The following is a 26,466-nucleotide window of genomic DNA, read 5'->3' as shown; positions in this document are numbered from 1 at the left end:
CATGCATTGGGGGTGGGGTCAATGCTTTTGACCTCCCCCTTTTCCAGATATTGTACATAGGCTAGAGACAATTACTATCAAAATGGTGAATGGCAAAACCAGTAGAGAGTTGGGCAAAATTTGGTAGTTACTTTCTTTTGTATTCTGAGTTCAAATTCTGTTGGAGACAACTTTACATAATTAAGGTAGGGATCAAAACTTCCCTTCACCCCTTCTGGGTTAATGAGGTACCAGTCAAGTAATAGGGTCAGTGTTATTGACTAACCCCTCCTCCCTTCACAATTGCTCACTTTGTGCCTGGACAAAATGACAAGCAGTATTTCATCTCACTTATTACATTCTGAGTTCAAATATCAGTGGTGTCAACTTTACTTTTCAACCCCCCCACCCCGATCAATAAAGTAAAGTACCAGTCACGTACTTGGGTTTGTGTAATTTGACTTGCTTCTTCCCTCAAATTTGCTAGCTTCATGTCATTATTATTATGAGGAGGGGATGTGGACAGTGTCTGATAGAATATGGAGAATCTCTGTGACTTACTGCCTTGCACTATTCATACTCAAGCAGTGGTGAGCCAGCAGCATTACCAGCGTGCTGGGCCACTGACAGAAAGGGTAACAGGTTATAGAATGTGTACGTGCCTCAATAAACTCCATCCAACCCATGCAAGCATAGAAAAGTGGATGTTGAAAATGATGATGATAATTTTGCAAGTTGAAATTTGTTGCTTTTGGAGACAGACATGCTCCATAATAGATCTAACATTTGCAGCCTGTTGTTGTTCCGTTCTCTTGCTCCAATAATGGTAACAGTGATTGCTCTCTGTTTGTGCATCGTTTTTCTTTCTTATGTCCTCAGTGTGTGTTGTGGATGATGTGTATATAACTGCTATCGTTGTCTACTGTGTGTATAATAAGTGCAATGCTTGGATGTAATTGATGTTCTCTGGGGTTGTGGCTGCCTAAGAAAAGAGAGGGTACTCTTTTTTTTCTCCTCGTTTTCTTATGATTCTTCTTGGGTCCGAGGAGTCTTGAAGGCCAACTGCTCAGTTTCCATAATTATAGGGATCACAACATTGCCCTGAACCAGTAATTTTTGGTAGGAACGGAACAGGTTGATTACATGGACTCCGGTATTTGACTGGTACTTAATGTTATCAATCTCAAAAGGATGAAAGGCAAAGCTGACCTCAGCATGGTTTGAACTCAGAGCACAAAGAGCCAAAAGAAATACTGCTAAGCATTTCGTCCAATGTGGTAGTAAAAGTGGAGGTGGCCATGGTAGTGCTGCTGCTGCTGCTGGTTGTAGGTTTTATAAATGCAGCTGAGATTTCAAGAAAGGTTCTGTATATTAATCGCATTTTGCATTTGGTTGTTAAACGTTGAGAATTGGACAAAAAGAAGCAGAAATATTTATTTTGCAAACACTTGGACGATACTTCAAATGAAAGAAAGGAAGAAAAATAAAAAAAAAGAAGCAATCATTTGTGCTTATTCATATAAATATATATATATTTATTATAATAATTAATGATAAAGGATTGCTGTTTATTTTGACATCATTACATCAACAAACATTGTCTTCTTTACACAGCCAGCCATTAACATTGCTTTGGGTCTGTTATTGTTTTATAGTTTGACTCATTTAGAATTTACTAAATGACTTGTGTGTGTGTGTAAAATCTTGACACAAAATGTCACTTGTAAAAACAGTGTCACCCACGGCAACAGCAGCAGCCCAGCTTTGCCAATCCCAGCTGCCATATTATATCTTTTAATGGTTCATTAAATACAAAAGTCCTTGCATTTCTCTTTGGAGATTATAGCCTTGATGTTCACAAAGCTTTTTTTTTTCTGTCTCTCTTATCACAGTCCTAAATCAGTGAACCGTATCATGGCTTCATATCATAAAGTTTTCTCCCCCCCCCCCTCAGACAGAATTACTTTACTACATAATCAATAACACTTGTCTGTGTCAATGTTCTGTTTTTTTCTTTCTCTTTTTCCCCTGGATTCTGGCAGAGTGATTCATAACGAATCTTTCTTTTGCTCTGAACAAAATCACTTCCCATTATTCGGGTGATGCAAGCTGGTATCAGTCCGGGTGGATACATTGCATTTGGGGATTCAAATTCTGTCAGGATTAACTCTACTTTTCCTCCTTCTGGGGGTCAAGTATTGGACGGGGAGGGTATCAACAACATGCTTCTAGGGGCCAAGTTCTGGAGGTGGAGGGAGGGTATCAACAAAAGTGCTGGCCTTGTGCCTAAATTAGAAACCATTAGGTTGAGTCGTTAGGGCAAGGCTTAGAAAGCATTTATTCATGCACTTTCTGAGTTCAAATCCCCCTGAGGAGTCAACTTTAGCTTTCATCCTTCCAGAGTAAAAAAGAAAAAGAAAGAGTTCAAGTCGCAGCCAAGTTCTGCAGTGAAGGTATTGGTTAACTTCATCAAAAAAATTGTTGAGCTTCTCCTGGAATCAGAAATCCTTTTGTGAGCCACAACAAATTGGTTCCTTGGTAGCTATTGTTCAATTTCTGACTCTTATATAATGTTCTTTCGTTGTTGTTATTATTATCCTAGTATATTGCATTATTATGTTTTAATTAGCCTAAAGCTGTATGTTAACCAGTAGTTCTATAATTATCATGGCTTAATTCCTTTTTTGTCTTCCATTAGTAAACTTCATCATCATCATCATCATCGTTTAACGTCCGCTTTCCATGCTAGCATGGGTTGGACGCTTCAACTGGGGTCTGGCAAGCCCGAAGGCTGCACCAGGCCAGTCAGATCTGGCAGTGTTTCTACAGCTGGATGCCCTTCCTAACGCCAACCACTCCGAGAGTGTAGTGGGTGATTTTATGTGCCACCGACACAGGTGCCAGACGAGGCTGGCAGACGGCCACGCTCGGATGGTGTTTTTTATGTGCCACCGACACAGGTGCCAGACGAGGCTGGCTGACGGCCACGCTCGGATGGTGTTTTCTTATGTGTCACCGACACAGGTGCCAAAAATGTTCTGTCAATGAAAAAAATATAATTTAAGTATTCTAAGAGGATAACAACATTCTACCTTCCTGGGACATTGATTGTTATTTATTGACCTCCTACTTTGGAGTTATTGAGTAACCAAGGGAATTCTCTATTGTCACGAGAAATAACTGCCAAATCTCCCTCAAATTCATCCTACTATAATAAATAATTGAAATACATATTACTTGGAGGTTGTCGTAACTGGAATGTCTTTGAACAAAGGTCTGCTTTTACTCAGGAACTGAACGACAACAGCTGACCTTCCCTTAAGATTTCACTGGCTTTGCTAGTTTACTTTTCTTTTAAAGTTCTGTCTTTTGGCCTTAGGACTGTTCAAGATTTCCAGGATATATAAAGGGACCGAGAGCTCAACATTCCTTTTGAATGCCAATGACTCAGTTTTCAGCTGAGTGAACTGGACCACTGTGTTGCATTCTGTGGCTCTGATATGGTAAACCCCTGGGTCTGGCACTTCTGCTGGTGTTCCTGCGGACGTACAGTTTTCCAATGATGTTTTCACACTTTATATTATTATTAATTGGCCTAATTAGAATTATGGTAGGGTCTTCTATGTAATCTGATGGGTTGCAAAAATTTGATTAACTGAGATTACCTTTTGTCTATAAGTAATTAAAATCTAAAAACAAAGAAGATAACTGCAGTAAGTTCAGGTGATGGGAATATTTTATCCCGTATATATAATGCAGATTGGGGAGATCTGTCCTAATCTGTATTCATTGCCCCAAAATATGATTGTTGAATTTATCCTCTTTGTTGTTTTTAGATTTTTAAGCATCTTTAAAGGGATTTTTGTCTTCAAATTGCTTGATTTCAGTTTGCAGTTTTGCAACTCACTATATTATGAGATATAAACATCAAAAAAGCCGATGTAGTCGTATTATACAGAATAATTTCCCTTGAGGTATTTTTCCTGAGTTATATTGTTAAGAAGCATAAGTTGAAGATGAAGTGTAATTGTGTCCCAGAATTCACTTGACTTTTTATCTTTGTTGTCCAAATAAACCCAGCCCAACTTGTCACTCAGTTAAGTTGTCAGACGAGTCAAATGAGGCCATGGTCCCTTATCTATCTCTTTCTGTCTCTCTTTTGTATTAAGAAGCCACTGAAAATCTTCAGTCAATTAACAGGTTTTGCCCAGTGTATTCCTTCATGTTTGCACACACACATATGTGTGTGTATATAAAAACCTGCACATTTATGAGTGGGGAATGAAAACTCTTATCTTTAAAATTATTAATCATAAAAGGAATAAAAATGATTGTAAACTAAATAATAATACTAACTATATTAACATCTGTTTTCCTGTACTGCTTTTGTTTGGACAGGGTCTTCAGTACAACATGGTAGCACTCCTCTCAATCTGCTGTCATCTCATCTGTGAAGCCCAGGACAGACACAACAGCCTCACTCCCTTCTCACACCATTTTTAGCAAATAACCCTGCTACTGTTAAAACCTGTTTAGCTGATGCCTTTAATCTCTCCTGCTCTATGCTTTTCATACAAATTGATATTGAAAATCCAACAGATCATCCTTCATTTCTCTCCACCTTGTTTATAATAACTTTGGGTATAAAGATGAAGGGTGGGGTTTTTTTTTTGTATGAGAAAAAAGAGAAAGTGTCTTAGTGAAAGTTGATTCTGGCAGGGTTTGGTCTGAAAAGGATGTTAAAGAAAGTATTTAATCCAAGTCTGTCTTGTTTTTGTCATATTCCACCACTTTTGAATGGTACACTTAATTAAGTATTTGACTTTTATTGATTCTGGGAGGATGAAAGTTAATTTTGGCAGGGTTTGAACTCAGAACATAGGAAATACTGCTGCTCTATATATTACACCATCAACTGCCCTAAAAAAAAAAATATATATTTTCTATATCCATTTAATTCTTTGATCATCATTGTTTTAATGTCCCTGTTTCCATACAAGCTTGGGTCAGACAGAGTTTATTCAGCTGAATCTTCTATGGTTGGATGCCCTTCCTGTCACCAACCCTCACCTGTTTTGAGGTAAGATGATATTTCACCCCCATGACTAGATGTGTCTCAAAAAATTGGAAACAGACACTGTTTGCAACTGTTACCTGAAATCAAAGCAAAAACACAGTAACAACCCCCACCCATGATGGGCTTCTTCTCTGTTTCTCTCTCCCAAAGCTTTGGTCAGCCTGAGACCATTGCAGAAAACACTTGCTCAAGGTGCTGCACCTAAAGCCGTTGTGTTTGGTCAGCAAACTTCCTACCTCGCAGTCAGCTATTGAAGTTCTTTAGCTCTGAGGGAATCAGCTGATTGCTGTACAGAATTCTACAAAATCCCAAACAATTGATGTAATCAGTTCAAATCTGTGATTGTGACAACAACAACATCTACTTAGTGTGTTTACACAAACCTCAGCACCTCTTGAGATTCTGTCAGTTTAAATTTAGAAACTCAATCTCTCCTCAGACCAAAAGAAGGTTATTTCCAAAGCAATTTGCTATTTAGTTTTTATATTGTTAATTAATTCTGGCATTGGATAGTATAATTAATAGGCTTAGTATTAACAAATAATGGTTAGTGAACTTACAATCCCATAATGGAATTGTTAGCTTGGCAAGTTGTTTCCACTGCTGAAAGATTACTCTCTTGATATTTCAAAGTATTTCACTATATGTATGCATGTATGTGTACACACACACACACATCAAACTTATCACCAAACCTTTATGAGTGGCAACACACAAAACTCTCAGCCTTCGAGTCATTCTGTTGCTTCTGCTAAATATTAATAAATAAACATACATACATATATATATATGGTCAGCCTCTTGGGTTTTCTTTAAAATTTCCCGACTGCTTGGGTTGGAAGTAAAATAGGAAATGGGGTCAATTTGATGAAAGCTGATAGTTTAATTTTTCTGTAGAAAGCATTTAGTCATGTTGTAAACAGCCAGAAAGACAGACTGGGTGTTAAGCAGCAGCTGGGATAAACTGACACATGTCCTGTTGTGGAAGAACAGATCAGGGTCAGATTGTTCCATGCATGTTATTGTTGTTACCATTTCTGTTGTTGCTGGATACGAGATAGTCTTTATACAAATACAAATTAGAAAATGTTTGCTTAAGCTATTTCAAATCACAACCAATTCAGAACTTTTTTTTTAACGAGGAATGGTTTCTATTCTTGCCTGATTAACTTCCAAAAAACTAAACATCTTTTATTGGTTTAAGTCTAAGGTTCTTTAGAAATTTCTGGAATGGCTGTGTGGTACGAAGCTTGCTTCCTAACCACATGACCCCCCCCTTTAGTCCTAGCTGTGTGGCACTTTGAGCAAGTGTGTACTAAAGCCTTGTGAGTAGATTTGGTAAATGGAAACTGTAAGAAGCCTCTTGTAAAAGAGATGACAAAAGAATAACCGATTATCTTATGAATTTCATTAGCTTACAGCTGTTTCCCCTATAAAGTTGTGGTGGACTCAGTGCCTGGGTTACACCTTACAGTTTCACCAGAGCTTCAAACATGAAGTGTAATTTATTTGGGGAAAAGAAATACATTTATAAATGCAGTTCTTTTCCCCCAATGAATTCCACTTCATGTCTGAGGCTCTGGTTTAACTGGAAGAAGAGGTCTTACTCAACTGAGTCCACCACAGCCTACAGGGGGAGACAGTTGTGAGCTAATCATATTTATTCCTGTGTCGTCTCTTGTTACTGCTCTGTCTTTGACTTCATTCAAAAGCATACACAGAGCGAGTTACACACCAGGCTAGCATCACAATGCCCAAGGGAAATACGTTTGTGTGTTTATGTCCCCCATAACTTAGCAGTTCAGCAAAAGAGACCGATAGAATAAGTACCAGGTTTAAAAAAAATATAGTTGGGAATAACAAAGGGGAAGTTATTAGGTTCAGTGTTTGATCTGAATTATGGCATGGATGGAGCCGTTTCCCCAGAAACCTGCAAGACTTGCTCTCTCAGCTCTCCAATTCTTTCAATGTGTTGGTCACTTGAGGCACTCAGTAAAGAACACATGGCTATTAGTTAAAATCTTAACTATGGTGATGCTGTAAGTTGAAATCTTACATCAGTCATTGCATTGTGTTCTTGAGCAAGGTATATGATTCCACTCTCTCTGCAAAGGAACTACAATCATTGAAGGTATTTTACTCAGGCATGATCAACATGAAGAAACAATAGTTAAGTTCAACAAACTTGATGCAGTAAGCATTAAAAATCTAACTAGAAACACGTAACTGCTGAAGAATAGACAAAATTAGATGTCTGACTAATATATTTTAATCCTTTCAGCTGGTGGGGTAAGACAACTTGGGCCATGTTTTGCTATTGCTAGCCCCCCAGGGTAAAGCGGCAGCACCCCCCCCCCCACTCCACAGCATACGTCTTTTAGTGATGAGAAAGTAGATGTACAATATTGTACCAGAATAGAAAATTAGCATATTTAAAAAAAATATATCACTGGCAGTTAATTTAAATTAACCAAATTAACTCGGATAACGAGCTCATATCTATGTTTATACAGCACAATATTTCTTCCTTGCATATTCAGTTGTTGATGTGCATTGAAACACCTTTTTCTTAGCTAAAAGCCACTTAGCTAAAAGCCAAGTGTGAGAGATTCTGAACTGATCAAAGATACATTTGTTGCTTATGAAGTCCCTGGCTATTATGGAGACAAGTTTTAAGACTGACATCATCTTTGTTGTTTAGAATCATTTACTTCGTTAGTCAATGATCTTTAATGGATCAGAATTAAAAAAGGGTGGTGGGTGGCAGGGACCAAACATGTTTCAGTTTCTTCGTTTGTTCGTTGACTGAAGATCTTTAGTCTGTAGAATCAATGTGTTTATTAAGTCAACATGTCACAGGCATTTCTGCTTGACTAAACAAAATCAGCCGAGTGATGTAGTAAAGGATGAAATAATTGCTGCTTATTGGCGGAAACAAATCACACACACAGTTTATGGATGGCCATGGCTTGATCAGTATTGATCAGACGTTGACTCTGTGAATCATTCTGTTGTTAAGTCTTGTGACTGTCACTGATTTACTTATTTGTACAGCACTTTGGGGTGGTGTCTTCTACTGTAGCCCCAGGCGGGATCCCTTGTCGTTGGATTTGGTAAATGGAAACTAAAGGAAGCCTATTATATATCATCATCATCATCATACAAGTAATGTTATTCATTCCCAGTCTTCCACGGAAAATATGTCTGGCTGCAGGAAGGGCATCTGACCCTAGAAATGCTGTTTGACCGATGCAAGCATTGGAAAGTGGAAGATTAAGGCAGCAAGCTCAGCAAAATTGTGAAAACCCTTTGGGCAGAAATGCTGAGCAGCATTTCTTTTGATTCGTCCAGTTCTGGCTTCAACTTTGCTTCTCCATTGTAACAGGACCAATAAAATGAAATACTGGTCATGCACCGAGACAGGGTTAGGGTGGCAGTGGAATCAGGAAATCACTGGGAGTTCAAAGGAAGTGAAGAAGAAGTAATGTTACAATAGACAGGAGGACAAGAGGGGAAATGGTCTGGTTGGGTAGGTTGCAAGATGGTGGTGGGCTGATTTGGAATGTTTTAATTGTTCTATGCTCTACAAAGATGAAAATGGGTTTCTACGTAACCATGGATGTGGTAGACAGCTTACAGAATCAAAAATAGGGGGCAGTGGTGTATTTTTTACTAGTTGTCATATAGGGTACCCTGTTGGTGATTCAAGTCCACACAGTAATTAGTGGAAGGGCATCAGGTAGAATGCGTTACAGCATTTGTTCCAACTCTGTAGTCTCTGAGTTCAAGCTTCACTCACGGCACCTTTGCTTTTATTTCTTTCAAGATGAGTGAAAAAAAAGAAGAGAAGGGTGGGTGGGGTGTGTGAGGAGATGGCTTGTGGGTATCTGTTCCAGATTTTGTATTCTGATAATGCATGTGATGACAGAAGTTGTTGGTGCCTAGATGTGGTGATATGAAAAGAGGAGAGACTGGCATGGATGGCCAACTGCTGAACTTCCACATAGAGATTAAACCACAAACCAGGCCCCTGCACATTTCCACAGAAGATTCAAAACAAACAACACTACTTGTAATAATAATGACGCTTGTTTTTCTACGTCATGTCAAAACAGGACAACTCGTACATCAGGCTTCCACACAGTCTCCACCTACTAAATCCACTCGCAAAGCTTTGGTTGGTCTGGAGCTAGAGTAGAAGACATTTGCCAAAGTGGTTAGGATGCAAACTGAACTGCATAACAATGCCTGCACCAAGATGTAAAATAATCTTTGAAATCAACACAGACACATTAGCAGGAAAGAACCATAAATTGGTCAACGGAATCACCCCCACCCCACCCCCGTGCTCAGCTGGTACATATTCTATTGTCCTTGAAAGGATCAGATGTCTAAGTTGACTTCAGCAGAATTGGAACTCAGAATATAAAGCTGGGAGAAATACATCTCCAAGCATTTTGTCCTACAGGCTAAGGATTTTGCCTTCTTCATCATTGTTTAATGTCAGCTTTCCATGCTGGCATGGGTTGGATGGTTTGACTGAGGACTGATAAGCCGGAAGGTTGCACCAGGCTCCAGTCTGATCTGGGAAGGTTTCTACAGCTGGATGCCCTTCCTATCACCAACAACTCAGAGAGAGGATAGTGGGTGGTTTTTACGTGCCACTGGCACGGGAGCCATCCACGCATCACTGGCAATGATCAAACTTGAATGGTGCTTTCTATGTGCCACCAGCACGGGTGCCAATCAGGTGGTACTGTCATCGGCCACAACAATGACTTCACAGGTCTTCGCAAATGCAGTTTATTGCCCAATGATTGAAGGGTACTCTTAGTTGGGCCAGTTATGCTGCACTGGTATAGGCCACGGCTTCTGGTCTCACTTGGCTTGCCAGGTCTTCTCAAGCACAGCATATTTCAAAAGGTCTCGGTCACTTATCATTGCCTCGGTGAAGCCCAACATTCAAAGGTCGTGCTTCACCACCACATCCCAGGTCTTCCTGGGCCTACCTCTTCCACAGGTTCACTCCACTGCTAGAATGTGTCACTTTTTTACACAGCTGTCTTCATCCATACACAACACATGACCATACCAGCACAGTCGTCTCTCTTGCACACCACATCTGATGCTTCTTATGTCCAACTTTTCTCTCAGGGCACTTACACTCTTGTCAAGTATGAACACTGACATTACACATCCATCGGAGCATACTGGCTTCATTCCTTGTGAGCTTACGCATATCCTCAGCAGTCACAGCCCATGTTTCACTGCCATATAGCATGGCTGTTCGTACACATGCATCATACAGTCTACCTTTTACACTGAGTGAGAGGCCCTTTGTCACCAGCAGTGGTAGGAAGTCTTTAAATCTTGCCCAGGCTATTCTTATTCTAGCAGCTACACTCAGACCATCCACCCTCACTACTGACTTGGTCACCTAGGTAACAGAAGCTATCAACTGCTTGTAGTTTTTCCCCCTGGAATGTGACAGAAGCTGTTCTCTGCACAGTTTTAGTGTTTATTGCCTGTGCATTTTCCACACACAAGAACTATCTTCCTAGTTAGCTTTCCTTTGATATTGCTGCACCTCTTATGTGTCCAAAGCTTACATCGGGTACATCTTATGGAGCTTCTACCTACGCCTCTACTACAGATTGAGCAGGGCCATCTACCTGAAGGGATTTGTGGTTTGTCTGCCTTCCTACTTAGGACTTTGGTTTTAGCTAGGTTAATTCTAAGGCCCTTCGATTCTAATCCATCTGCCTGAAGGGATTTGTGATTTGTCTGCCTTCCTAAGGCCCTTCAATTCTAGACCTTGCTTCCATACCTGAAACTTCTCTAGTTCTGATAATGACTCGGCTATTAGAGCAAGGTCATCAGCATAGAGAAGCTCCCAGGGGCATCCTGTTATTGCCTGGGGGACTATGACGAATAAGAGGGTGCTAAGGACTGATCCTTGGTTGACCCCTACCCCTACCAGAATTCTTGTACATCTCTTGCTAACCACTCATCTATTCCTGGTTTCCACATTGACCACCAGATAAGGGATCGGGGGACCCTGTCAAAAGCTTTTTCCATAAAAATAATAATAATAATCCTTTCTACTCTGGGCATAAATCCTGAAACTTTGCAGAAGGTAGTTAGTCAATTACATTGACCCCCAATGTACAACAGGTACTTATTTCATCAGCCCCCAAAAGAATGAAAAGCAAAATCAACCTTGGCAGAATTTGAACTCAGACCATGAGGATGGATGAAGTACCACTCAGCATCTTGTCCAGCAGACTAACAATTTTGTCAGCTTGCCATCCTAAATAATGGACATATTAAGTTTTTCTTAGATGAGTATAGTAAGCTAACATAAAAAGAGTATAAGTGTAGGGTTCTGCTCTTGTACTAAACAATTCCAAAGTAAATTTAACCCAGACCCCTAATTTCAGTTTTCTACCCCCTTTTTCTTTCAATGTAGTTTCTGAGCTGATTTAGCCAATTCTTTGGTTAATTAAAAATCAACAAAAGTCTATTTTTAACAATAATCAAAAGAGAAAGAAAGAAAAAAAAATAATCGAAAATCAAATGAAAAACCAGTTTCATAATTTGAAAAGAATGTTTTACAGACTTTCTTTTTAGGTGTTTTGATGCTTTCTGCTTACTTCATTCCTGGGTGGAAGGGGTGAGAGTAGTGGGCTGGCAGGGGAAGGGAGCTGAACAAAAGTTTTCTTAAAATTGCTATTGTTTTTCCATTTCCGCTGCACAACCCTTACTGTCCCTGGCTTGTAAAGCAATAATTTCTTCAAAAGGAAATGATGATGATGATGATGATGAGAACGGAAGTGATATTTCTTTTTCTTGACTGTAAGCATTACGTTGAACCAGGTCTGCCTGTGTCTTCTTCTTATGTGCTGTCCTCTGTTGCTTTAGCTTCACTGGAGCTGTGTAAACAAGGCTTAAACTACATGTATTCACTTTGTAAACACACACACACACATTTCTGGCTTGTTTGAAAACCAAAATACACATGCACAGCACCCTCTTGTAAACACAGCTTTCACACAAATCCATTCTCTCCATCTCTCTCTCTTGTCTTCTTTCACATAAGTATCTGTGAGTATGTATATCATCATCATCATCATCATCATTTAACGTCCGCTTTCCATGCTAGCATGGGTTGGACGGTTCAACTGGGGTCTGGGGAGCCCGAAAGCTGCACCAGTCCAGTCAGATCTGGCAGTGTTTCTACAGCTGGATGCCCTTCCTAACGCCAACCACTCCGAGAGTGTAGTGGGTGATTTTATGTGCCACTGACACAGGTGCCAGACGAGGCTGGCAAACGGCCACGCTCGGATGGTGTTTTTTTATGTGCCACCGACACAGGTGCCAGACGAGGCTGGCAGACGGCCACGCTCGGATGGTGTTTTTATGTGCCACCGACACAGGTGCCAGATGAGGCTGGCAAACGGCCACGATCGGATGGTGCTTGTTACGTGCCCACAGCACGGAGGCCAGTCGATGCGGTACTGGCTACGGCCACGTTCGGATGGTTTTCTTGTGTGCCACGTGCCACCGGAACTGGTACCACAAAGATACAAATTCCATTGATGTTCATCTATTTTGATTTGTTTTGATTTTCACTTGCCTCAACAGGTCTTCACAAGTGTCACAAGAAGGAAGGTATGCACAGGTGGACTGACTACGTCCCAGGTAGGGGCCATGGGTTATGGCTGACTAGTCTTGCCGGGTCTTCGATGGTGTTTTTATGTGCCACCGACACAGGTGCTAGATGAGCCTGGCGAACGGCCACGATCGAATGGTGTTTGTCATGTGCCCACCGCACTGACTACAGCACTGATGGATTTCTTGTGTGCCACAGGCACTGGTACCACAAGATACAAATTCCATTGATGTTCATCTATTTTGTCTATTTTGATTTGATTTGATTTTCACTTGCCTCAACCGGTCTTCACAAGTGTCACAAGACGGAAGGTATGCACAGGTGGACTGACTAGTCTTGCCGGGTCTTCGGAAGGTGTTTTTATGTGCCACCGACACAGGTGCCAGATGAGGCTGGCGAACGGCCATGATCGGATGGTGTTTGTTACGTGCCCACAGCACGGAGGCCGGTCGATGCGGAACTGGCTACGGCCACGTTCGGATGGTTCTTTTGTGTGCCACCGGCACTGGTACCACAAAGTGTGTGCCACCGGCACTGGTACCACAAAGATACAGATTCCATTGATGTTCATCTATTTTGATTTGTTTTGATTTTGATTTTCACTTGCCTCAACAGGTCTTCCCAAGTGTCACAAGAAGGAAGGTATGCACAGGTGGACTGACTACGTCCCAGGTAGGGGCCATGGGTTATGGCCTGACTAGTCTTGCTGGGTCTTCGGATGGTGTTTTTATGTGCCACCGACACAGGTGCTAGATGAGGCTGGCGAACGGCCACGATCGGATGGTGTTTGTCATGTGCCCACAGCACGGAGGCCAGTCGATGCGGTACTGGCTACGGCCACTTTCGGATGGTTTTCTCTTGTGTGCCACCGGCACTGGTACCACAAAGATACAAATTCCATTGATGTTCATCTATTTTGATTTGTTTTGATTTTCACTTGCCTCAACAGGTCTTCACAAGTGTCACAAGAAGGAAGGTATGTACAGGTGGACTGACTACGTCCCAGGTAGGGCCCACGGGTTATGATCTGACTAGTCTTGCCGGGTCTTCGGATGGTGTTTTTATGTGCCACTATGTTCCCACAGCACGGAGGCCAGTCGATGCGGTACTGGCTACGGCCACGTTCGGATGGTTTTCTTGTGTGCCACAGGCACTGGTACCACAGGCACTGGTACCACAAAGATACAAATTCCATTGATGTTCATCTATTTTGATTGATTTTCACTTGCCTCAGCAGGTCTTCACAAGTGTCACAAGAAGGAAGGTATGCACAGGTGGATCGACTATGTCCCAGGTAGGGGCCACGGGATATGGCCTGACTAGTCCTGCCGGGTCCTCTCATGCACAGCACACTTCCATAGGACTCGGTCTTCAGTCATTTCCTTGGTGAGACCTAAAGTTCGAAGGTCGTGCTTCACCACCTCGTCCCAGGTTTTCCTGGGTCTACCTCTTCCACAGGTTCCCTCAACTGCTAGGGTGTAGCACTTTTGCACACAACTATCTTCAGCCATTCTCGTCACATGACCATACCAGCGCAGCCGTCTCTCTTGCACACCACAACTGACACTTCTTAGGTTCAACTTTTCTCTCAAAGTACTTACACTCTGACGATTATGAACACTGACATTACACATCCATCGGAGCATACTGGCTTCATTTCTTGCAAGCTTACGCATATCCTCAGCTGTCACGGCCCATGTTTCACTACCATGTAGCATGGCTGTACATACACACGCATCATATAGTCTGCCTTTTACTCTTAGCGAGAGGCCTTTTGTCACCAGCAGGGGTAAGAGCTCTCTAAACTTTGCCCAGGCTATTCTTACTCTAGCAGTTACACTTTCAGCACACCCACCCCCGCTACTGACTTGGTCTCCTAGGTAGCGGAAGCTATCAACTACTTCTAGTTTGTCTCCCTGGAACGTGGTAGAAGTTGGTCTCTGCACATTTCCAGTGTTTATTTCTCCTGAGCATCTGCCACAGACAAAAACTATTTTCTTAGTTAGCCTTCCTTTGACATTGCTGCACCTCTTATGTGTCCATAGCTTACACTTGGTGCACCTTATAGAGTTTCTACCTACACCTTTTTTACAGATCGAGCAGGGCCATCTACCTGAAGTCGTTTGTGGTTGGTCCACCTTCCTACTTATTAGGACTTTGGTTTTGGCTAGGTTGATTCTAAGGCCCTTCGATTCTAATCCTTGTTTCCACACCTGAAACTTCTCCTCCAGTTCTGATAGTGACTCAGCAATTAGAGCAAGGTCATCAACATAAGGAGCTCCCAGGGGCATCCTGTCTTAAATTCTTCCGTTATTGCCTGGAGGACTATGATAAATAGGAGGGGGCTGAGGACTGAACCTTGGTGGACCCCAACCTCTACCCGGAATTCTTCACTGTACTCGTTGCCAACCCTCACCTTACTAGCTGCATCTCTGTACATGGCTCGCACAGCTCTCACTAACCATTCATCTATCCCTAGTTTCCTCATTGACCACCAAATAAGGGATCGGGGGACCCTGTCAAAGGCTTTCTCTAAGTCAACAAAAGCCAGGTACAAGGGCTTACCTTTGGCTAGGTATTTCTCCTGCAGCTGTCTTACCAGGAATATAGCATCAGTAGTACTTTTCCCTGGCACGAACCCAAACTGCATATCATCTAAGCTAACTCTCTCTCTAATTAACTGGGCTATAACCCTCTCCGTAACCTTCATTACCTGATCCAACAGCTTGATGCCCCTGTAGTTATTTGTATCTAGGGCATCACCTTTACCTTTGTAGCAGTTGACTATTATGCTGCTACACCAGTCATTGGGTATGACTCCTTCGTGTATCACCTGGTTAACTATACGGGTGACTATGCTATAGCCGACACTACCAGATATATATATATATATCTATTTCTGTGTGTGTGTGTGTATTTCTATATTCTTTCTCTCTCTCCGTTATCTCTGAAGAAAGTAGTATGACACTCACAGCCACCACCCCACCCCCTTTTCACTGTCATTCTCTCTCTCTCTCTCTCTCTCTCTCTGCTGCACTGCAATAAACTCGGTTATTTTCTACCTGGTCAGCTCCATTGTTACCTGGATCATTCATATTGCTGACAATAATACCTGCAACAACACAATATTATTATTTGCAAAGAGAGTTTTCCATTAACTGTAATTTGTTGTCAAGGTGATGATACTTCAGCCATGTATAATCTCAGGACACAACAACAACAACAACAGCAGCAGCTCTTTGAATGCTTATTCAAGTATTCTTAGTTACCTATTCTTGATATCAGCAGAAAGAGAGAGAGAGAGAGAGAGAGAGAGCAAAGAAATTAAGAAGCTGCTTAGCTGTTCTCCTTTATGTTTGTGTGTGTGTGTCTTTGTTTCTGCATATATTCACATATGGTAGTGTGTATGTATGCATATATATGCATATATGATGTAGGTATATATATATATATAGATATATATATATATATATATATATACACGGGGTGCAATGGGTAAATTGTTGCCATTTTATATTTTTAATTTTGCACATTTTTTTATTTTGTCGATTGTACAGTATAGTAGGGTCAGTTGGGCACCGTCTGTGAGAAAAACAGCACCAAGATGCAATTCACTCTGCCAGAAATTTGGAAATGACAAGCTGTACAGCTTGACATTCATGCCGGATGCTCCAATAGAAACATTTCAGGGTGTTAAAAATCAAATATCCAATCAACAACATGGTGTTTGGAGTGGTCACAGTTATTCACTGCACCTGTTTGTGTGTGTGTGTGTGTGTGTGTGTGTGTATATGCATGGATGTTTTTTCTCACACAGTGGTATCTGTGTGTGTACAATTTAGAATTTGACATGGAAGAGAGAGAGAGAGAGAGAGCTGGACAAATAATGAATAAAGCCCCACCTGATTGCATCTCCTAAAATGGATTGTAACTTCACAAACAAACTAATGGTATTCTGTTTTCATCTTCACATTGTTCATATTTTCTTATGTGTGCATCCACAACACACACCACACACACACACACACATTCGCCTTAATTACTGGTTTCAAGTTTTGGCACAAGGCCAGCAGCTTTCGACAGGAGTCCAGTGACTCCAGTGCTTAACTGCTACTTATTTTATTGACCTCAAAAGGATAACAGGCAAAGTTGGTCTTTGCTGAATTTGAACTCAGAACATTTTGCCCAGCATGCTATGGTTTCTGCCAGCTCACTGCCACCTTATGTTTCTCTCTCTCTTTCATATACAATTATATACAACAACAGGTAACACTGAGACATATATTACAGGTAAAGATGGATGAATGCATGCTATGATTGCTAATCCTCATTTAGCTCCTACAATCCACACCTTGTTGGGGTTGGATGGTTTGACAGGGATCGAAAAGGTCAGACGACTGTTTCAAACTGCAAGGATCTGTTTTTGGTTGGGGTTTCTGTGTCTTGACCCCCCCCCAACACCAACTGCTTTGCAGTGTGTACTTGGTGCTTTACATGTGACTGGCACAAGCAAGGGTGCCGAGGAGTGGCTTGCAAGACAAGATGAGCCCCGATTGCAGGGGATGGCTTATGCCAGGTGTATGATAGAGGGGTAGGAGATAGATGGCTGCCCCAGCTGGAAGAGGAGAGAAGATAGTGGTGAGGTGTCAAGGTCTACCCTGAGGGTACAAGGGACCGAGAGTGAAGGGGGTGAGGATTGAGGAACAGTGCCGGATGGATAGAAGGAATGGGGGTGGGGCTAGAGGTGATGCCCAGAACAGCAAACAGGGGAGGGGTGAAGAAAATAGGAGCGGTCAGGGAGGAGGAAGTGAAAAGCAGGAGGATAAAGGGGGTGGGTGGAGATAGGAGGGAATAGAGAGTGAACACAGGTAGGTGGTGGGGGGGTGTTGGCTGATCTGAGATGTGGTGGTATGGGATGATACTGAGAATGCCAGGTGGGTGATATGGAAAGATGGCACCAAGGAGAGAGACAAAATTGGTCGTATAAGATGGGGGGGGGGTAAATCTGTAGAGTAAGAAGCTCAACAGGAGATAGAAATAAGAATATGAGGTTTACAAAAAGTAACATTTTTGCAGCTTTTCCTGTAGAGTCTCCCCCCCCCCCCCGTGATTGGATTGTAATCGTTTTCAAGGGTTCAGTCAATTACATTGCCCCACACACCCACACAGAGGACCAGCCAAGGTGAACTGTGATGTTCTTACATCACATGAATATGTCCCCAAAGAGTAAAATCTAAAATGATGGATGCATTATCATCCGTTCGTTGTGGCTTGGATTGGTTCAGACAATATTACCTGTAATCAGTGTATGAATTCTTAATTACTTTCGAATCAGAAGTAATTAGGTGTATGATTAAGATAGGTAAGAACTTGTTTCATCTAATCTCAGTTCCACTGCATGGCACCTTGGGCAAGTGTCTTCTGCTATAGTTTTAGGTTTTGGGTGGATTTGGTTGATGGGAACTTGTGTGGAAGCCCATCTTATATGTGCGGTGGGTGTTTGTGTCCCCTTGCCTTTGTGTAAGAGCCACAAACAATTGTCACCATTTTAAGAGCATGTCCTTTGTATCCAGGCTTGGGAAAATATTGCATGGAATAGAAATGAGTGTTGGCAACAGGAAGGACATCCTGGCTGTAGAAAATCTGGTTTTTGAAATTCAATTTGCCTGATACAAACCTGGGAAAGTGGGTGCTACTAAAGGTTATCACTGATGCTCTTACCCGCCTCCTATTATATATTTTAGAATTTTTCTTAATTATTAGAAGCTAAATGTTACAATAGGGAGTCAATGTCTATCCTGTGTCAAACTGTCAAAGCTAAAATGGCTAACAAAGAGCCATTTCTTGCTAACGAGTCAACCGTGAAGATTGGCTCCCTTTCCTCCCTGGCTTCTGGTCTGACAGATTCATGACTCACTCTTTTATATTCTTCCTTTTTCTACCTTCTGAAGTCTGACATTCAATATCACCCTCTTTTTCCTTTTTTTTTTCTTCACTGGCACCTTATGAGAATTATTTATGTTCCTGGCTATATTTATTTCTGTATTTATTTGCAACGAACTGGTTCATTTCTGTAATGTTATGGATTGCCAAAGCTTATGTAATTGTTTTCGAAACAGAAATATCAATGTTTTGTTTGTTTTATTGTTTTGTTTAATGGTTATTAGAAAAGTTGCTACCAATTGACGACAAAGTTCAAATCAAAGGGGTTAATCCTAAAAGAGAAGATAATGCAGATTAGCTTAATTGAAAACATATTGTCAGTGTGATATATTGTGAAAGCATGTATAACCTTTATTCAAACCACCCCTATTTCACATCCAAACCTTACCCCATATCTAATCTCTCTTACTCTCAGTTATCTTCAATCCTTTATTATTATTATTATTATTTATTTATTTTCTGCTCCCTACTGTCGCCATTTATTGGCTCTTCTGATCAAACTGATTAATCAATAATTCTCCTTATTTCAGGTGCACAATGTGCAATTTGCCTTTGAATTAATGCAAGATGCCGGTCTACAGAAGCCATCAGCAAGAGTTGAAGGTGAGAGCAAGGTTTAAGTGTCTTGGCATTATATATGCACGTGTATCTGTGTATAAATGTGTGCATGTATATATTCATCATGTGTCAGTTTTTCCATGCCTGTATGGGTTAGATGAATATTTGAGATATTAATTTTATTTATAACTAGATGCCCTTCCTGTCTCCATCCCTATTTGTCAAGTGAGGAATTTTTTTTTTTTTTAAATCTCATTAAACTTCAAAAACCCCAAAACAGGTTGTATTCTAGACAGCTGAAAACTATGTCCTCGGATTCTTAATATGGTGAAGGCTGTACATAATCCTTCCTTTCCCTTCTTCACAATCACTGTAAAAGAATAATTCTGACTGTAACCATCCCATCTGTTCTCTCTTTAAAAAAGGGGACACAACATTACCTGATGTATCCTTTTGTAAGATTTAATTTGAAAGAGATTTGGTTGCTATTTCTAGCTAGTCATATAACCCTGTTGTCGGCAATGTTTCTCTGGCAGCCATAGAGTTTCAGTTATGACCATCTTTTCATTCCAGCCATTCTGTCTTTACCCCCAGCTTCTTCTCCACTACTCTCATCTTTCCTTTCTCTCTTTCACTAATATTGATATCTGTTTCTCAAAGTTGGCTATTCCCCCCCCCTCCCCACCCCCTGTACCCAATCCTTCATCCCCAGAACATTCTTCTTAAAGGTGTTGACCATAACAGTTTAAACAAAACACTACAATAGACTTGTAAAGTTCATGGGCTCTGTCCCTTCCCTAGACTTAGTAATTAAAAAGAAAACAAAAAAAGAACTTGATGGGGTTAGGATATATGATTTGGCTACTATTTCTAGCAAATTAAACAACAACCTATATAGGCATATTAATTCTAGGTGGCAGCAGCAGTGACATAATTCCTCAGTGCCAGGTGAGTTGTATGAAGAATACACTGATGCTGTGTGAGAGAAAATCTCTTCGTTAAGACATAATTACTCCCTATGAACAGATTAGATATCTCTACGGTGTTTCCTGATTCTTATTAGGACATTCTGCTGGTTTAATCCAATCGAAATCTTTCTTGGATGCTTTTCTCCCTTTGGTGTCCCATTGTGACTCCATAACTCAGAATCTATTCATTAATTCATTTAGATATCCTGCACTTAATTCACTTTACAGATGTCTTCTTTACTTCATGCTGCTCTGTTTTTGTCTTGAATTCTGAAACAACAACATTCCAAGAGACATTTTGGTTTTTGACTTTGAAACAAACTTCATCTTTGCTAATTCTTTCGTTTCTACTTCAGTTGGTTAGATTCTCCAGTTACTTTCAGATGCACCATTTCTATATGCACGCACACACACATACTCCCTTGCCCCACCCCTCTTACTCTCTAGATTTTTGTTGATACCCGTCCCTCAAGTTATTTCTAATGCACAATTGCAGCAATTTCTTTTATTAATAGATATTAACAAAAATACAAACACAAATTATGTGAAAAATGAAACTATTTTCCTCTGTTCTATTCTGTTGTTAATTTAAACATCTCTCTCTCTCTCTCTCTCTCATATATATATATATATATATATATACACAGACACACACACACACACACACCATGTATATCTCTATCTCTACTTGGACTTTGGGTGTCAATCAAAGCAGCAGCACGTTCCCCGTTTGAGCTCCCTGATGTCATCCACCATTACGATAGGATTTCCATTTGGATCCTATATGTCAGGAAATCTGCAGTGTTTGTTGAGTCTGTAATTGATAAAGGAAACAGAAGACAATCATTTCATGAGACAGATGCAGGATGGCTCGAAACAACCATTGTGAGGAATACAGATTCCTGCTAAATCCATCTTCCATTCCTTTTATCAATACATATATATATAATAGGCATGGTTGTGTGGTTAAGAAGTTCACTTCCCAACTAAGTGGTTTGGAGTTCACTCCCACAGTATGGCACCTTGGGCAAGTCTCCCCCCAGCCAACCAAAGCCTTCCGAGGGGGATTTGGCAAATAGAAGCTAAACAAAACTATCTCATATACATGTGGGTCGATTAGCATTATTTGGTGCAGTGAGTTGCAAGGAAAACAATTCAAACATTGTCTTTTGATAAACTAAGTTGTAGAGCAGTATAATTGCTGGGAACCTTTGATGGATGTGCTCTAGCATGGCCATAGACCAGTAACTGAAACTAGTAAAAAAAAAACATGCATACATGATTTATTTCAACTTGATTACAAACTCTGCTATCAGTCGATTGTTCTGTTAAACACAAGCTGCACAGATGTGAACTTTCAGTCTTGCTAGAGGCTTTACACACTTTTGCATTGATGTGGCAATGATGGGCACCTCTTGCAGTAGATGTTCAGAGAGCTGACACATGCTTTCATTAAGTGTTTTGTCTTTCTCACCTACAGCTAGCTGTAGTATGCAACACACAATAGAGTGGTGCCTGTGCCTCCTTCATCATTGGGTACAATCAAAATTGCAGCTGTTACATCAGTTTTCTTTCTATGAGTTGCCATTTACTCACCTGTGTTCACCTGCCCTTTGACAGGTTTTCATTTCCATCCTGCAGGGTGTCCAACAAAACCCAACCCCCTCACCAAGTAGATTGGGTAGGGTTGCTAGTTTTAGCCACCGCCAACCTGACCATGTTACCAGAGGCACCAAGACTGACTGATACATACACAGAGGTGCAGGTATGAGTCTGTGGTCAAGAAGTTTCCTTTGTAACCACAGGGTTTTGGTTTCAGTCCCAGTGTGTGGCACCTTAAGTATATTGTGTACCCGCTAGGCCCACCAATGCCTTGAGTAAATCTGGTTGATGGAAACTGTGTGGAAGCCTATCGTATGGGCAATGTATGTTTTTGTCTTTCCTCCACTACTTGACACTTGGTGTTGGTTTGTGTATGTCCCTGTAGCTCTGTTATAGAATAAGTACCAGACTTTAAAAAAATCTAAGTCCTTCGATCCCCTGTTTGTTTGACTAAAGCCTTCAAGGTGATGCTCCAGCATGGCTGCAGTCCATTAACTGAAACAAGCACCCAGTGCAACCATGGTTGGCATTAGGAAGGGGGCCTCCCATCCATAGCATACACTTTCTGGCTTGCCCCCCTCCCCTCCTGTCAAACCATCCAACCCATACCAGCATGGAAAAACGGACATTAAACGATCATCTCACGCACACACACACACACGTTATCCCAGAGGGGACACTTTTGATTGCAGCTTAATCTGAATCCGACCTGTTAAAAAGGTCTTGCAAGCTGCATGAGTGGCCACCACCAAAGTTTCTGACAATTAATGCAACTGTAAATGCAAAAGCTTGTGGCCACCCATTAAAGTGCAACTGAGGAGTGACCAAGCAGTAGAGCTATTTATTAATTTCCTACCATGGCCAGCCAGTCAGTCTTTTATTATCATTATGTCCTTCCATGAGAATTGGCTGCTATTTCTAACAAACCGAACAACCCCTCATTGACCTGCAGCTTCTTCACATAGTTGTCTTCTTCTATTGCCGTCACATCTAGTCTTTGGTTTATTTCACCGTCACCCACCCACCCACCCACCTCAGTCTCTGCTAAAAAAGAACCATTATCTTTTACCCTGTTTATTACTGTTAGTTACTAATTGACCTCTTTTCTCTCTTTTTTTTCCCCTCCATCCCTCAAAAACTGATCATTCATGTTCAAACCTGTCTGTCTGCAGCATCTGAAATTTCATCTTATTTAACCACCAAAGCCAGAATTGTTAAAAGCAAAATAAATAAATAAACCAAAGTAAAGTAATAAACTGCAGAAAATAGGGGGAAAAAACCTGTTTGGAAAATACTTGCATTTCTACCTCAGTTCTTTGTTATCTTCTTGATGGTAGGAGTTCTAGAAAAGAATACAAGACAATGTGTCATTTATTCTTTCTGCTGACATTTTCATATCCGTTCCTGCATCAGAATAAAAAAAGAAATCTACTATAAATAATTATCTCCTTCGTTTGTGACCTCCATGTCATCTTATTAGAGATTCTTTGTTGCTTGCTCGCTGTTACTTGCTTATGTTAAGGACATTTTATATTGTGAGATTTCTATACTTAATAAATTGTTACTATTCTTAAGTTATTTGTAATAATCATTTAGAAGTAGTTTTCTTAATTAGTAGAACTAAGTAGCAACTAGTTGTTGTTGCTGTTGTAGTCGCTGTCAGTTGTATTGTTCTGCATGGCTCATAATTTCATCCATCGAAGTATCTGCATGATTTGCTTAACCTGCAGACGATATTGTGCAAATAATTGATTATTAACATCTGTCAGAAGCTTTTAATATTTTCAAAAACAATCTCAATTGTAGCTTTTTTCATCAGTTTGTAAGAAGTACGACCACATACCTAAGTGCACTGGGACTCGCTCTCCTCATCTCTTTGTCTTTCACCAACACAAACTCCTATCTATAGATGAGCGAAAGACACATTAACACAACAGCAAATGAGACATGGTTTTTTTGCATGCATATGCACAACCCTATGCCCTCACATACTTTAATGATAGAGAAATATCAATTTCTGAGAGAAAAATTACAACAGTGTATTTAGTTAAGGGCCTAGGAATTAAGTGTTAGGGCAAGAAGGGACCACCAAACTAGGAAGCTCAGAAAAGCATGACTGTTGTAAAAATGCTATCATTTATTTCCCATCTCCCATGAAAATCTGTTCAACCATGAAGGAAGCAGGTGAGGATTGGTAACAGGAAGGGGAATGTGGTTGTAGAAAATCTGCCTCAGTGAATTTTCTTTGACCCTTTAAACATAGAAAATGGGTCGTTAAAATAAATTTAGAACTGCATTTCTTCAGTTCCTTTCAACAGACAATACAATTCTAAGCCTATTTTGTTTATTGCTACAAAATTAAAGATTGTACCTACAATATATATGTTGAAGAATGAGAACAAGTGCTCAACACGGCATTGGGGGTTAAATTTGTGTATTCATCATCATCATCATCATCATTTAGCGTCTTTTCCATGCTAGCATGGGGTGGGACGGTTCAACTGGGGTCTGGGGAGCCGAAGGCTGCACCAGGCCAGTCAGATCTGGCAGTGTTTTCTACAGCTGGATGCCCTCCTAACGCCAACCACTCCGAGGTGTAGTGGGTGATTTTATGTGCCACCGACACAGGTGCCAGACGAGGCTGGCGAACGGCCACGCTCGGATGGTGTTTTTATGTGCCACCGACACAGGTGCCAGACGAGGCTGGCAGACGGCCACGCTCGGATGGTGTTTTTATGTGCCACCGACACAGGTGCCAGATGAGGCTGGCGGACGGCCACGATCGGATGGTGTTTGTTACGTCCCCAAACACGGAGCCAGTCTATGCGGTACTGGCTACGGCCACGTTCGGATGATTTTCTTGTGTGCCACCGGCACTGGTACCACAAAGATACAAATTCCATTTATGTTCATCTATTTTGATTGTTTTGATTTGATTTGATTTGATTGATTTTCACTTTCACTTGCCTCAACAGGTCTTCACAAGTGTCACAAGAAGGAAGGTATGCATAGGTGGACTGTCTACGTCGCCGGGTCTTCGGATGTTTGCCCACAGCATGGAGGCCAGTCGACGGCCACGTTCGGATGGTTTTCTTGTGTGCCACCGGTACTGGAACCACAAAGATACAAATTCCATTGATATTCATCTATTTTGATTTGGTTTGATTTTCACTTGCCTCAACAGGTCTTCACAAGGGTCACACACTTGCCTCAACAGGTCTCCACAAGTGTCACACACTTGCCTCTGCCTCAACAGGTCTTCACAAGTGTCACACACTTGCCTCAACAGGTCTTCACAAGTGTCATAAGAGGGAAGGTATGCACAGGTGGACTGACTACGTCGCCGGGTCTTCGGATGGTGTCTTTATGTGCCACCGGCACAGGTGCCAGATGAGGCTGTGGCGTGCAAGAGAGACGGCTGCGCTGGTATGGTCATGTGACAAGAAAGGCTGAAGATAGTTGTGTGCAAAAGTGCTACACCCTAGCAGTGGAGGGAACCTGTGGAAGAGGTAGACCCAGGAAAACCTGGGACGAGGTGGTGAAGCACGACCTTCGAACTTTAGGTCTCACTAAGGAAATGTCTAGAGACCGAGACCTATGGAGTATGCTGTGCATGAGAAGACCCGGCAAGACTAGTCAGGCCATAACCCGTGGCCCCGACCGGGGACGTAGTCAGTCCTGTGCATACCTTCCTTCTTGTGACACTTATGAAGACCTGTTGAGGCAAGTGAAAAATCAAATCAAATCAAAACAAACAAAATAGATGAACATCAGTGGAATTGTATTCTTTGTGGTACCAGTGCCGGTGGCACACAAGAAAACCACCCAAACGTGGCCGTAACCAGTACCGCATCGACTGGCCTCCGTGCTGTGGGCACAACACACACCATCCGATCGTGGCCGATCATCATTTGGCATGTTTTCTACACTGGTGTGGGTTGGATAGGAACTGGCAAGTCTGGGGGGGGCCAATGCCAGGCAACACTGCGGCTTCAGCATGGTTTCTGTGGTTGGATGCCCTTCCTAACATCAGCTACATGGCACCAGCACTGACAGCAGTTAACATTATATCAGTACTAAGATCCCATACGCTTCGGAATAAAGCAGTGAGTACAGAACGTAATATTGATAATTGGATGGCAAAGCATCAGGAATGACATATTATCATTGTCTTACAGTTGTTTCTGTTGTTAAGAAGCAGTGCACTCCACAGCCAAGTGTTTGTGCAAGAGCTTTGTTTTCCAGATAACATAGAATAGTAATAACCATTAAGTCTGGGGAAACAGCCAAAACACTTAGAATACCACATAAAATACTTCCCTGTAATTTGGTACCTCTGTAAACTGAACTAGGCTCACTACTGCATTGGTTGTCCTATTGGGTCAATCAGCTGGATATCAGTAATACACTGGGGTTAGTATTTTAAATCTGTACTTTTCTAAAGAAACTGGTTTTCTACTTAGTCAAAGAAAGTTCAATAACAACAGGTTTCAGTCAATCCCTCCTTTCATTGGAACTGAACCGATTCCATCAGTTGTTCTTGATTCGTTACCCATTAATTTAATGTCCACTTTTCCATACTTGCATGAAACTTATTGAAGCAGATTCTCTATGATCTGATGCCCTTCCCGGAACCAACAGTCACCTGTTCTCAAGCAAAGTAATAT

General features: G+C 41.3%; 1 protein-coding gene and 1 long non-coding RNA gene across 3 annotated transcripts in view; one reads left to right on the top strand and one right to left on the bottom strand.

Moving 5' to 3' along the window:
• Nucleotides 1-26,466, top strand: part of LOC115209255 (alpha-parvin) — a 125,821-nt gene that overhangs the window by 96,461 nt on the left and 2,894 nt on the right. For both annotated transcript variants that reach the window (XM_029777549.2, XM_029777548.2), the window contains one exon: nt 19,202-19,274. In XM_029777549.2, the coding sequence (XP_029633409.1) occupies nt 19,202-19,274 (73 nt within the window). The remainder of the gene's footprint in view (nt 1-19,201; nt 19,275-26,466) is intronic.
• Nucleotides 18,203-26,466, bottom strand: part of LOC118762400 — a 24,892-nt gene continuing 16,628 nt past the window's right edge. The window contains exons 2-3 of the long non-coding RNA XR_004998143.1: nt 23,080-23,141; nt 18,203-18,456 (exon numbers count right to left, since the gene is read on the bottom strand). This is a non-coding gene — a long non-coding RNA (uncharacterized LOC118762400). The remainder of the gene's footprint in view (nt 18,457-23,079; nt 23,142-26,466) is intronic.

Source organism: Octopus sinensis, linkage group LG3, assembly GCF_006345805.1.
Source record: "Octopus sinensis linkage group LG3, ASM634580v1, whole genome shotgun sequence".
In the NCBI taxonomy this organism is placed as follows: Eukaryota; Metazoa; Mollusca; class Cephalopoda; order Octopoda; family Octopodidae; genus Octopus; species Octopus sinensis.
The sequence above is the reverse complement of the archived record's forward strand: the minus strand, read 5'-3'. Positions and strand labels throughout refer to the sequence as shown.